Here is a 14,966-nt window from a genome sequence, read left to right on the forward strand (position 1 = left end):
GATTTTATTTATTTATCTGAGAGAGAATGAGACAGAGAGAGCATGAGAGTAGGGAGGGTCAGAGGGAGAAGCAGACTCCCTGCTGAGCAAGGAGCCCGATGCGGGACTCGATCCTGGGACTCCAGGATCATGACCTGAGCCGAAGGCAGTCGCTTAACCAACTGAGCCACCCAGGCGCCCGTTTGTTTGTTTGTTTTAAAGATTTTATTTATTTGTCAGAGAGAGAGAGCACAAGCAGGGGCAGCGGCAGGCAGAAGGAGAGGGAGAAGCAGGCTCCCTGCTGAGCAAGGAACCCCGATGTGGGACTCGATCCCAGGACCCTGGGATCATGACCTGAGCTGAAGGCAGACGCTTAACCGACTGAACCACCCCGGCGTCCCTGTTTTGTTTTTTTTAATAGCTATACCAGCGGGTGTGAAGTGGTATCTTACTATGGTTTTGATTTGCATTTCCCTAGTGACTAATGATGTTGAGGAACTTTCCCATATTTACCAGGCATTTGTTTTGTTTTGTTTTTTCTTTTTAAAAAATATTTTATTTATTTATTTGACAGAGAGAGACACCACGAGAGAGTGAACACAAGCAGGGGGAGTGGGAGAGGGAGAAGCAGGCTTCCCGCCGAGCGGGGAGCCCGATGCGGGGCTCGATCCCAGGACGCTGGGATCATGACCTGAGCCAAAGGCAGACGCTTAATGACTGAGCCACCCAGGCGCCCCTTGGAAGACTTTTGTATATCTGCTTTGGAGAAATGTCTGTTTGGATCCCTTGTCCTTTTTTTCTTTCTTTTTAAAATTGCATTTTAAAAATTGTCTTTGTTCATTATTTTAATTGGGTTATCTTTTTATTATTGAGTTATAAAGTTGTTTACGTATTTTAGATACAAGTCCCTTATCCAGATAGATATATGATTTGCAAATATTTTCTCCCATCCTGTGGGTTGTCTTTTCATTTTCTTGGTAGTATCCTTGGAAGCACAGTAGTTCTTAATTTTGATGAGGCCTTACATCTTGCACTTAGAACATACGGTATGCTTTCTATTGCCTATGATGCAGAGATTAAAAGACTGATAAGTAAGTTTAAAAAAGGACAGCTGGTAAGTGTATGTCTTGTACTTGGGACTGAGAGTAGGGGATGGATGAGAGCGGGGGTAGTGGTGGATGCAAAGGAAGAGTGGGTGTAACAGATTCTTACTACTTTCTTGACTGATTCTAGGGTGTAATTGAGTCCAAGTTAAGTCAGACTAGTGGGGTGGGCAAGAGAAGTTGCCCATTTGGCAGAATGGTTTCTAGCATTCTTCCTGTTGTGTAGTTATGGCAGGAAAGAAAATTTGCCATAAAATTTCCCATATGTTTACCACTTTTTCCCTTATAGGAAGAAATTAGTCTCTAATCAAGAACTGGGAATCCCTTATATTCTGCTCTACATTATAAAAATGGGTACAGTTATCTGTGGCCAACATTGAATTCCAGGCTGGGCTAGGATTTGATGGCTGTGCCATCAAAAAAGTGTATTCTTAGACTGACTTTGATTGATTGATTGTTGATGCACAATGTTACATAATTTCAGGTGTACATAGTGATTCAGCATTTCTATAGGTTATGCTGTGTCACAATAAGTGTAGTTACCATCTGTCACTGTACAATGCTATTACAGTATTATTGACTACATTCCCTATACTATATCTTCTATTCTCATAACTTATTCATTCCATAACTGGAAGCTTATATCTCCCACTTCCCCTCACCCATTTTGCCCATCCCCCTTCCCTCTGGTAACCATCAGTTTATTCTCTGTATTTGTAGATTTGATCCTGCTTTTTGTTTATTCATTTGTTTTTCTGACTTTAATTTTAGATTCAGCAAAATGTAATGAAACTACACTTTATATCCCAAATTTTAAAAACATGTACTATCTTTAAAAGCCAAATAAATAATAGTTTTGGGATGCCTGGGTGGCTTAGTCGGTTAAGCGTCTGCCTTCAGCTCTGGTGGTGATCCCAGGGTCCTGGGATGGAGTCCCGAATTGGCCTCCTTGCTCCACGGGGAGCCTGCTTCTCCCTCTGCCTGCAGCTCCCCCTGCTTGTGCTCTCTCTCTGGCACATAAATAAATAAATAAAATCTTTGAAAAAAAATAATGGTTTTGCCCACACTTTCTTCTATTAGCACAGGTTGGTGGACTAAAATGAAGATGATTCTTTGTTAAAGTTAAGCAAGATTAATTATGTCTAAAAAATCAGTTGAGAGAGGTTGCTTGGCACAATAAAGTTCTGAAAGTGCTCCAAAGGGTTATTCTGGAGACTAGAAGTAGTATGAGTATATTGTCTTTGCCATGAAGGTGTCATTTCCAGAACAACTTGCTTATAATTTTGAACTCTAGTGCCTAGAGTAGGGCTTCTTTGGAATCGGTTTCCTTTTAAACCTTTGCTGCTGTGCCTTTTGGATTCTCTCAACTGAGTGTTGTCTCTAAATTTTCATCTGCTTCTAGGCTATAAAACTGAACTGTTTTCTGTCTCCTTCTGTAACTCTTGACTTCATGCCCACGCAGTATGTTTTTGTGTTGCTATATTATACTTTAGTTTCTCTTTTGTTTAAGGAATGGATCACTTTACAGAAAAATGTTTATTCAAACATTTGAATTCGTTTTTGCTACTCTCTACAATGATTTATTTATTTTTTTAAAATTTTTTTAAAGATTTTATTTATTTGCGAGAGAGAATGAGAGACAGAGAGCATGAGAGGGAGGAGGGTCAGAGGGAGAAGCAGACTCCCTGCTGAGCAGGGAGCCCGATGTGGGACTCCATCCCGGGACTCCAGGATCATGACCTGAGCTGAAGGCAGTCGCCCAAACAACTGAGCCACCCAGGCGCCCCTCTCTACAATGATTTAGTTTTAAATTTTAAATAAATATTTGATTGTACAGGTCCTCTTTCCCTTTTTTCTTGAAATTACATTTTCTTTTAAAGATTTTTTATTTATTTATTTGACAGACAGAAAGAGCACAAGCAGGCGGAGTAGCAGGTAGAGGGAGAGGGAGAAGCAGGCTTCCCGTTGAGCAGGGAGCCTGATGCAGGGCCTGATCCCAGGACTCTGGGATCCTGACCTGAGCTGAAGGCAGTTGCTTAACCAACTGAGCCACCCGGGCGTGCCAAATTACATGTTTTTTTATATAGGGATTTTATCCTTCGTGTGAGGCTTTTTGAATTTCATTTTGCTGTTTTCTTAGAATTTTATATATACATATATATGTACTTTTTTTTTTTAAGATTTTTATTTCTAAGTAATCTCTACACCCAATTTGGGGCTTGAACTTATAACCCTTAGATCAGGAGTTACATGCTCCACTGACTGAGCCAGCCAGACGCCCCAAGGATTTTATTTTTTTTATTTTTATTTATTTATTTTATTTATTTTTTTATTATGTTAATCACCATACATTATATCATTAGTTTTTGATGTAGTGTTCCATGATTCATTGTTTGCGTATAACACCCAGTGCTCCATGCAGTATGTGCCCTCTTTAATACCCATCACCAGGCTAACCCATCCCCCCACCCCCCTCCCCTCTTGTTTCTCAGAGTCCATAGTCTCTCATGGTCTAAGGATTTTATAGTAATAAAACATTTAAATCATTAATTTTTCTTTGTGGTATTTGCCATTTAGAGATGTGTAGGTAGTATATATGCTTTATGTAAAAGCATATATATTAAATTAAAACTTTAAAAAGCTTATATGTATATGTGTACATTATAAAAGATTCAAACATTTTGAAAGTGCATAAAGTAAAAATGAAAGTTCTCCTTAATCAACCTCAGAGTACTCCTTATGTAATCACTTAAAAATTTTTTTTGTGTGTTTCTGGTCTTTTTTTAATGTAGGCTCCACGCCCAACCTGGGGCTCCAGCTCATGACACTGAGACTAAGAGTAGTGTGCTCTACCGACTGAGCCAGCCACGCACCCCTCTGGTCCTTTTTTTGATGTATCTATACACAGATATAATGCATGCACACCTATGTGCACACACCTTGCCTGTTGTTTTGTGACTTGCATATTTTTGCTTAACAGTGTATCTTGGATAGCTTTCCATATAGATAGCTCTACTTCATTCGTAATACATACAGTGATCTATTTAACCTCTTGTACATTGGTGAACATTTTGATTTTGTTTACAAATGATGCTGTGAACATTCATGTACAGAATGTCTTTTTTTTTTTTTAAGATTTTATTTATTTGACAGAGCACAAACCGGGAGCAGCAGGCAGAGGGAGAGGGAGAAGCAGGCTCCCCGCTGAGCAAGGAGCCCGATGTGGGACTCGATCCCAGGCCCTGGAACCATGACCTGAACAGAAGGCAGATGCTGGGGGCGCCTGGGTGGCTCAGTCGTTAAGCGTCTGCCTTCGGCTCAGGTCAGGATCCCGGGGTCCTGGGATCGAGTCCTGCATGGGGCTCCCTGCTTGGCAGGAAGCCTGCTTCTCTCCCTCTCCCACTCCCCCTGCTTGTGTTCCCTCTCTCGCTGTGTCTCTCTCTGTCAAATAAATAAAATGTTTAAAAAAAAAAGGCAGATGCTTAACGGGTTGAGCCACCCAGGCCTCCCTGTACAGAATGTCTTCATGCGCATGTGCAACTCTTTCAGTAGCAACAGCTCCTAGAGACAGAAGTACTGAGCCAGAGGGCGTGTAAACTTAAATTCTGATAGATTCTGCTACTCTCAGTAGCAACAGCTTCTAGAGACAGAAGTACTGAGCCAGAGGGCGTGTAAACTTAAATTCTGATAGATTCTGCTACATTGCCCTCTAAAAAGGCTGAACCAGTTCACACTCTTACAAAGTATGAGGATGCTGTTTTTTCCCCACCCCACCCTCCATTCTTGCCATAGCCAGATAGAGCAGTCTTTTTATTTTAACCAATCTGATGGGTGGAAAATGGAATCACATTGGTTTGTTTTTGTTTTTAAGATTTTATTTATTTATTTGATAGAGACACAGTGAGAGAGGGACCACAAGCAGGGGGAGTGGGAGAGGGAGAAGCAGACTTCCCGCGAAGCAGGGAGCCTGGTGCGGGGCTCCATTCTAGGACCCCGGGATCATGACCTGAGCTGAAGGCAGACGCTTAACAACTGAGCCACCTAGGTGCCCCGGAATCACATTGTTTTAATTTGCATTTTCATGATTACCAGTGAATTAAGCATCTGTTCTTTTCTTTTCTGTGAATTGTTTATTCTTATTGTTTGCCCATTTCTGTATTGAGGTTTTTTTTCTTTGTTAGTATGATCTCTTTATGTACAGTATGTATTACCCTTTTCACCTTTGTATGGTGAAAACATTTTCTTCTAGGCTCTTGCTTGTTATTTGATTATATTTATGATATCTTTCTTTGTTCCAAAGTTTTTATTATTTATGTGGTCAGACATAAGTCTCAGCTGACTTGGTTCTTGTTTTAGAATGCCTTTTTTATATCTCAAGATTATTTTTCTCTAGTACTGTCATAGGGTTTTTTCCTTGTGTTGTTTTAGTTTTCATATAGTATGATGCAGGATTCTGATTTAATTTTTTCCCAGATGGGTAGGTAGTTGCACAAGTATCATTTATTAAATAGTTAATCTTTTCCTCATTGATTTTTATTTCATTTAAAAATTTTTTAAAATATTTTATTTATTTATCTAACAGACACAGCAAGAGAGGGAACACAAGCAGGGGGAGTGGGAGAGGGAGAAGTGGGCTTCCCACCAAGCAGGGAGCCTGATGCGGGGCTCAATCCCAAGACCTTGAGATCATGACCAGAGCTGAAGGCACATGCTTAACGACTGAGCCACCCAGTCGCCCTTAAGTTTTTTGGTTTTTTTTTTTTTCAAGATTTTATTTATTCGAGAGAGAGAGCGAGAGCGAGCACAAGTGGGGGGTAGGCAGAAGGAGAGGGAGAAGCAGACTCTCAGTTGAGCAGGGAGCCCAACGTGGGGCTCAATCCCAGGACTCTGAGATCAAGACCCGAGCAGAAGGCAGATGCTTAACTGACTGAGCCACCCAGGTGCCACTTCATTTAAGTTTTCTTTAACTTTTTTTTTTTTTTTAAGTACTCTCTATGCCCAACGTGGGGTTCAAACTCAGGACCCCAAGATCAAGAGTTGTATGCTCTACTGACTGAGCCAGCCAGCCACTCCCCTTATTGGTTTTTAGATGCTAAGTCTATCGTTTCTTTTTAAAGATTTTACTTATTTATTTAAGAGACAGAGCACGAGAGCAGGGTGAGGGGCAGAGGAAGAAGCAGACTCTCTGCTGAGCAGGGAGCCTGATGTGGGGCTGGATCCCTGGGACTCTGGGATCACTACCTGAGCTGAAGGCAGCTGCTTAACCAGCTGAGCCACCCAGGCGCCCCAAGTCTATCATTTATTGAAATCCCATTTACACCTGGGTCAGTTTTGGGACTGTTGAGTCTCATTGTTCTGTTTGCGTATTTTTATACTAGTGTTATACTGTTTTAATTACTATAGTTTTATAATATGCTACCTGGTAGGACAAGTTTCCACTTATTGTTATTAAAATTATTTTCAGGTTTGGCCATTCTGCTCACAGTTACTGTCTGATAAACTTGAGGATCAGTTCATTCTGTTTCATTAAAAAAATTAATTCCAGTTGAATTTTGATTGAGGTTGCAATAAATTCATAGATTAATTTGTGGAATTTTAAAATATTTACAGTATTGCGTCTTTCTGTTCAGGAACACAGAAGCACAGAATGCCTTCTTTTTACTTATTTATTTTTTTAAAATATTTATTTTTTTAAGTAAACTCTTTGCCCAGTGTGGGACTTGAACTCATGACCCTGACATTGAGAGTCACACGCCCTTCCAATTGAACCAGCCAGATGCCCCAAATGCTTTCTTTTTGTGATAATGGTTTTAAGGGTTTTTAATTTCTTTATATGATTTTTATACATTAGTTTTAGGTTTAATCCTAAATTTAAGTTTTTATTGCTGTTTTGAATAGGATCTTTTAAAATGTATATTTTCTAATTATTGCTAGTTGATTGGAAAGCTATTGATCTGTTTGTTTATAAGCAAGATAAATTCCTGTTCTCATAAATTTTTAAATGTACTCAAATATATCTCTGATGCCAATTTTTGGAGCCTCTGTGTTTGAGGCTATTTGCATAGTGGATTGGATTGTCATTTATCATACTATACTTGTTCTGTAGTTATTCGTTGACTTTGCTCCTTTCTTGTGTACATTTGTATGCTGTTGAGCCTGTTTGGTAGTTCTTTTCCTTAATTAGTATGTGATTTGTAGTTTAGCCGCTGATTATTTTGGACTTTGCTCCAGGAATAATCTGAATGTGTTTGTTTAACTTCTCCCTGACGTGAATGCTCTCATAGTAGGTCTTAAATCTAGCAATGTAGACCATGTATTTAGGAGTATGTTCTTAAGGAGATGCCTCTAGTTGTAATAGCTAATAACAATACTTTGCTGTAGCTGATAGTGTAGTGTAGATATTATTTCTGATAGTAGAGATATTGTGTTTTAGAAATGAAGAAGCTGAGATCTAAGAAAGGTTACATAATTTTCCAGTGTCACACAGGGTTGTGACAGAGTTTAGTCTTAAAACTAATCCCTTAACTTTCAGTTCAGTGTTCCGAGGATGTGACTTCATGCAAAGTTCTTATGTCCTTGTGGTTCTTGCTGAATTCTTTGTTTCTCTAAGTGCATTTCTCCATTAGTTTGATAATTTTGCAGATGCTCAAATGCTATGTTTGTATATATTATTGAATTCAGAGTTTGGTATCCTTTGCACATTTTACTCAAGAGTGGATTTGTAAATCCAAATAAATTCTAGCCCTTAAGGAGAACCTGAGCTGTTAAAATGTTGTTATTTTGTGATGAGGCTTTTTACAAATTGCATTCTCAAATAGTTATATCTCTTAGGGTGACTTTATTACTTTTGGTATTCCGTAGGTAATGATATTCTGATTTTAATGTTATTTACTTTTTAAAAATAATATATACAATTAGGCTTGCTTAATATTTTAAAAGCCTCTCTTTTCTAATGTGAAATAGAGGCAAGGGCTTCATATGAATGGTTTGATATATGTCCTCCAAGTGTTTTCACAGGAAATGACTTAACTGAACTCTAGGTTCTTATGCCACCTGCAACAATATTTGGGTTGTAGTGGTATGAGTGTATAGCTTGTAGACCCTACAGTGACTGTATGAATTGATCATTCAGTTAACAAGATCAGAGAATGTTTTCTAAGATTAACAAGACTTCTGTGCCTGTTCATTAGTGTTGAAAGTTTTCAAATTATTGCTTCTGAGCTCCTGGAATCCCAGGAGGTTTCTGGGCCTGGTCTTCATCTTTGACCATTTTCCATCTCCTTGTAACGTAGGGAATACAGATTGATTAAGAATGGGTGAGATGAATTAAAAGAGAAGTACTGGAAATGACCAACTGGAATGAAATTGGAGTGTGAAAATTCCAATTCACAGGCTGTAGGGGCCATTCGGTATGTAAATCAGGTACCCAAATCCTCAGTTATCTGAGAGCCTTTTGCAAACTGTTGGAGGGATATGCAGGCTTACACAGGTGGGGAAACAGTGTTGGGTGGCTTCTAACTCCCCCTTGCTTTAAGTTTTATATATTGTTCTGTCTTCTTGCCACCCCCTCTGAAGAATCAACTTCTTCCCCAAGCAGACGGTGCTGGTAAAGACTGAATTCCTTAGGAAAAGTTGTTCAAGTATGAAGAATTACCTTATTAGTTCATAGTAGGGCTCCGGTCACTTTATATATGCAGGTCACTATTACATCCTATTTACCTTCCCTGAATCAGCACATGACCTGGCACTTCCTAGACACTCAATAAATATTTATGGGTTTAAAGTAAGTTCCAGGGGCGCCTGGGTGGCTCAGTCGTTAAGCCGTCTGCCTTCAGCTCAGGTCATGATTCCAGGGTCCTGGGGTCGAGCCCCACATCGGGCTCCCTGCTCAGTGGGAAGCCTGCTTCTCCCTCTGCTTGTGTTCCCTCTCTCGCTGTGTCTCTCTCTGTCAAATAAATAAATAAAAATGTTTAAAAAAAAAATAGAGTAAGTTCCAAGGATTGCCTGAATTAAAGTTTTCTTATATGAAGAGCAAAACATCGAGGAAAATGAATAGTGCTATAATTGTGTGCAGCTGAATGGATTATATCCCTCCTCTTTTCAGAATATAAGCTTTTAAAATATCACTCTTTAATTAGAAAAAGAAGTATGCTTCATGTTAATTTAAAATCTGTCTGTTAAAGCTTTTTGTTTAAGAAAAGATTTAGCTCAGTTTATAACTTCCATAGTTTATAGTTAATATGTAGATTTGCAATTAAATAGGCGTGTGAAATACAATGAATACATTTGGAAATACAGTGAGGGCACACTAAAAATGAGATTGTAAATCCTCTAGCAACTTAAGTCAACTATTACACTCAGCTTTTCTCACACTGGATAGTCTTTTTTTTTTTCTTTTAATGCTAACCTTTCTTTAATGGTGATTATAGGGAAGACCCTTTTTCAAACTCTCTGTGGGTGAAACTGGAAGGAACCTTAAACATTTGACCAGTTTTAAGCATCTGGGCACTGTGTCGGTTTTTACATTCAAAGTAATGTAAGTTCCGAAGACTGGCAGATTCTGTTCTTGGAAGATCCTTACCAATTTAGAGTAATTGGAAAAAGTTCTATTGGAAAGCCTTTGAAATGAATGATAGGCGTACATAAAATGTTGCTGGGAGGCTGTAGGCTCTAAAGCTGTTGTTTGCAACAAGCACCAGACTGGTGAGTATGGATGGCTTTGGATAGTCCTTGCAGCATTTCTAGGTGTTTTGCTGAAGGTGCATTGTTGATAGTACATAACCAAAATTAAGATTTTAAGGTTCACTAATATTCTAGGGAATGCAAAATACACTTAGCCTTAAATGCTTCATAGATGTGTCCACTATTTAAAGGACACCCAATAATTTTAACGCACACAGTTGCATTAAAAATATATTTATATCTAATATATCTGCTATGTGCCCTTTCTTGTGAGGCTCAGAAGCAGTCCCGTGGTACTTTCTTTTTTTTTTTTTTTTTAAAGATTTTATTTACTTATTTGACAGAGACAGTGAGAGAGGGAACACAAGCGGGGAGAGTTGGAGAGGGAGAAGCAGGCCTCCCGCCGAGCAGGGATCCCGATGCGGGGCTCGATCCCAGGACCCCGGGATCATGACCTGAGCCAAAGGCAGACGCTTAACCGACTGAGCCACCCAGGTGCCCCCCGTGGTACTTTCTAATTGCCACACTAACTGGAGGAGGTGTCTGGCATCTGGATCTCTTCTTGCCTCCAAGGACTTGTCATTTATGCATCATTTTTACCCTTTTTTTTTTTTTTTTAAGATTTTATTTATTTATTTGAGAGAGACCACGAACTGGGGCGGGGGGGGGAGTGTAGGGGGGGAGGCAGAGAGGGAGGGAAAAGCAGGCTCCCTGCAGAGCAGGGAGCCCTATGTGGGGCTTAATCCCAGAGCCCTGGGATCATGACCTCAGCCCAAGGCAGACACTTAACCTTAATTGACTGAGCCAGCCCAGGCACCCCGCATCAGTTTTATCTTGAACTCTTTTTTGTTGTTGTGGTTTTGTTTTTGATCGTTTTTATTGTTGTTTTTGTTCACATAGAACCACGTTACCCAAATTAAGAAAGAAGGATGATTGCTAAGAAGTGAAAGAAGTCCGTCAAGATGATTGGAGATTTGATATCATAAAGTTGTCAACATTCACCTAGTAAAATAGAGTGCCATTCTGTCCTTATTGAGAACATGGTGCTTTTTTTTTTCTCCCTCCAAATCTTAGTATGTGGTTTATGAAAATTTATTGAGTTGTTTTTTTCAGTTTCTTAAAGGAGAAAATGAAAGTAAAAAGTTTAGACCATTACTCTAAATGAATTGAGTTTATATATTTGTCACTAGAAAACTATTTTTATTTTTTTAGTTGAATAGTAGCTTGTAATTGTATTTATTGTATTTTATAGTATTTATAACCTGCTGTGGTTTTGAATGTTATTCTTAAGACTGCAGTTAGTGACCCACTAGGTTTTAATTGCTAGGAAATTTCAGAGAATGTGAAAAAGTTTTGGTTAAGCCTAGGAAATAGCCATTCTTGCTTTCCTCAAAATTGGCATCCCTGACTACTTAATGACAACAGAATGCTTTAAAAACATGCTCCTTAAAGTCTAGCTGTTATTAAAATACCATAATAGCTAGTGTGTAAGTGATAGTTGCTTTTTTGTTGTAGAAACTCTGTGGTAAGAGGAAAGCTTCAGCAAAATCCTAAAGAAAAATATAGTATAAAAAAGCAGTAAATAGAGGATTTTTAAAAATGGAATGTGGATGAGAAATAGGAAGACACATGTATAGATCTGACATGGTTATATTTATTTAGATTCCTTGTTTCCTTAGACTTTGCAGATAAGGTTGTTTTCTCTCTTTTTGACAAACTATGTGTAGTTGTTTTTTAAAATATCATTTGTATACCTCTACAGTTTACGCCTGGTTTCTCTTTTTAAAAAGTAATATGCCAAAACCCATTTTAATGCAATATAAAGCTTGCAGATTTGAGTACACCAGTGTCAGGAAATCAACACCTATGTACTGATTTCTAGATTAGTAGCTGGACTTCTAAATGTATGTTGTTCATGCAGCAGAGGCAATCCCTACAGAGCAGTCTGCGTAGTTGGGTGGTTCACTAAGCATTTGCCATTGTTTAGTACTGTTTGTCTCTGCATTTATTCAATATTACCATATGCTATAATCTCTAGACCAGATGAGAATATCCAGCAAGCATAGACTTCCAAGTAGGAAACAAAGTAAACTGTAGAAAATGGAGCTGCTATAAAATTTTATAGACACTAGTTGCAAAATGCTTTTTGAAAATTATAATAGTGAGTGGGAACGTGGGTCACGCCTCATTTTTTATAGTCTTTTCTACACCCATCTTTCAGAAGTTTCCTTATGCTTGGTGATCAAAGTAGCATTTAGAAATGGTGTGGTGTGGAAATAATTTTAGAATAACAGTTTAAATAATTAAAAATTTTTTATTTCCATTTTTTTGTAAACATGGGGGGGTTTTTTTTTTTTTTTTTAAGCCTATTACAACAACAAAATACACTTTTGATTATTCTAATGGAAGGGGCTGTATGACTAAGAGACACGAGTGACACTGTGGTTTTGTTACTTCTCATCCAACGTTATGCCCAATTTTAGTCAGCAAATAAACTGTTTAGAGTTTGTTTTCCTTTGCTGACTGCCTTGCCGCTTGCTTGCTTACTTTAGTCAGTGAGAACAAGCTAGCCAACAATGTTTAGAATCAAAAAGGGGGTAAAGAATGTATGGCTTCTGCAATCCAAAGAAAGAAGTCTCACCATAATCTGTGTAATTGAGAGCTTTCATGAACTGTGCGATTGAAACATTCTACTTTAAAATGGGAGTGGGAATGTGGGCTTCATCAAATCTTAATATTGAAATTAATAAATTTAAGACATTAAATTTTTATTATGCACTTAACTATGGATGAGATAAAAACCCATTTAGGGAGTCTTAAGAATTTGGGGTGAGATGATTGTTGTAACTGAAAATTGAATATAGTTCTGAGTGCTCTGATATTTGAAAGTAAAAACTTTTTTTTTAATATAAAGTGTTCTTTTTATTTACTTATTTAAAAAATCTCTTTAAAGATTTTTATTTGAGAAAGAGTGAGATCGAGCAAGTGGTGGGAGTACAGAGGGAGAGGGACAAGCAGACTCTGCGCTGAGCATGGAACCAACTTGGGGCTCAATCTCATGACCCTGAGATCATGACCAGAGCCGAAATCAAGAGTCCTCGGCTTAACTGATTGATCCACCCAGGAGCCCCAAAAACGTTTTCTTTCTTTTTTTTTTTTTAAAGATTTCGTTTATTTGACAGAGACACAACGAGAGAAATAACACAAGCAGGGGGAGTGGGAGAGGGAGAAGCAGAGTTCCCGCGGAGCGGGGAGCCCAATGCGGGGCTTGATCCCAGGACCCTGGGATCATGACCTGAGCCAAAGGCAGACGCTTAACACCTGAGCCACCCAGGTGCCACCCCAAAAACGTTTTTAAAATAGATTTTATAGTTCTTTTGATTTAATAACAGGGAATGTGTATGTTCATGTGGCGGAAGAAGCTTTTCATTATTCAGGATTGTTTCTTAGATCTGCATTGTTTTTTCATTCCAGTCATGGGGAAATGGCAGAACAACACTACAGCATCTCATATGACTTAGTTCAACTATTACCCTATACCCTGACCTAATGCATCATTTGTAGTCCTACATAATAATGATCGTCACAATCATAATAATACTATTCTACTGACCTTTCATAGGCTATTCATACCTGTTATTTCACTTAAGCCTCTTGATTGGTCTTTCCATAGAAACCATTAAAGTGAGTACATATGCAGGTCTGTGCATGTATATGTGTGTGTGTGTGTATGTATATATAGAATATAAAAATGGCATATATATACATATAATATAAAAAATGCTTCTAGATTATTTAAGATAAGTATCTTCATAACGGCAAGAAGGTAATTGATGACTTTTATCTCATACTATGCGTCAGGCTCTTGGTAGGCAGTTTATGTACGTTATCTCATTCAGTCATCACCACTAACTTATAAAATAGGTATCTGTATTCCCATTTTACAGATGAGACCTCTAGTTGCAACTAGAGAAGGAGGAGATGGACTTTTAAGAATGGTAAGGAAGGTACTGGTCTAGATAGACAGTGGTACTTGAAGACACTGTTTGATTATGTGACCACTTTCAAGAGTGGTCAGGAAAGTTAATTTTGTGGAGGAGGTAGGACTTGTGCTATTTACCAAGAAAGGGAACAGACCAGAAAAACAGGGTTAGTGTAAATGCTGATGAATTCAGTTTAGATGTGCTGAGTTTAAGGAAGGGAAGCATTTTGTAGAAGGTGGGTATAGCCAGCAGTGGTGAGTTTTTGTTTTTTTTGTTTTTTTTTTTTTTGCCTTGAATTATATAGGTTTTTGTTAGGCATTTCTTTGGACATTATTAATGACATTTAAACTTTGTGTTTGTTTCTGAAGGATTACAATGAAATGTTAATGCTTGAATAGTTACATAAATTTTGGGATGATTTCTTGGTGTGTGAACATTATAGCTACCATGCCCTACCAGGTTAAGAATGTTTTTTAAGCAAACTTGATTGTATGAAATCTCTTAAAATTTGTTTATTAGTTTAATATACAAGCAAATCTTATTTATTGTAGAAAAGTTAGACTGTAGAAATTAACATGAAGGAAAAAAATTGATAGTCCTACCACTAGGTTGAATGTGTTCTTTTTTTTTTTTTTTTGAGAACGAGAGAGAGAGAGCGCGTGCGTGTGCGCACGTGTGAGCTAGGGGAGGAGCAGAGGGAGAGGGACAAGCAGACGCCACACTGAGCGCAGAGCACTGAGACGTGAGGCTCGATCCGAAATCATGACCTGAGCCGAAATCAAGAGCGGGATGCTCAACCGACTGAGCCACCCAGGCATCCCTGGGTTGAATGTATTCTGATTTTTTCCCCTATGTGTTGTTTCTTTCAGAAATACGGTTACACACACCTTTCTGCAGGAGAACTTCTTCGTGATGAAAGGAAGAACCCAGATTCACAGTATGGTGAACTCATTGAAAAGTACATTAAAGATGGAAAGATTGTGCCAGTTGAGATAACCATCAGTTTGTTAAAGAGGGTAAGGAGTGTGAATGCCAACCAGTTTAAACCAGCAAGGAAATAAGAAACTAAATCTGCCTTTCCTTTGAGTAATGAAAAAAAAAATGAGAGTACTAAATTTCTTTCTTTTGGTAGGTGGTCATGCTGTTTGAGAATGGTAGTACTGGTCATTCTACTTTCACTTGGGAAGAAATTGGACAGTAGCAAGCATTCTCTGCCTTG

The 14,966-nt window shown here is 38.4% G+C and overlaps 1 protein-coding gene across 1 annotated transcript in view; it reads left to right on the forward strand.

Annotated features, from left to right (window-relative positions):
- CMPK1 (cytidine/uridine monophosphate kinase 1) overlaps positions 1-14,966 on the forward strand; it is a 38,647-nt gene that overhangs the window by 15,226 nt on the left and 8,455 nt on the right. Inside the window, 1 exon segment of the mRNA XM_021683890.1 lies at positions 14,617-14,763. Coding sequence (XP_021539565.1) covers positions 14,617-14,763 — 147 coding nt within the window.

This window comes from Neomonachus schauinslandi, chromosome 4, assembly GCF_002201575.2.
Source record: "Neomonachus schauinslandi chromosome 4, ASM220157v2, whole genome shotgun sequence".
Lineage (NCBI taxonomy): Eukaryota > Metazoa > Chordata > Mammalia > Carnivora > Phocidae > Neomonachus > Neomonachus schauinslandi.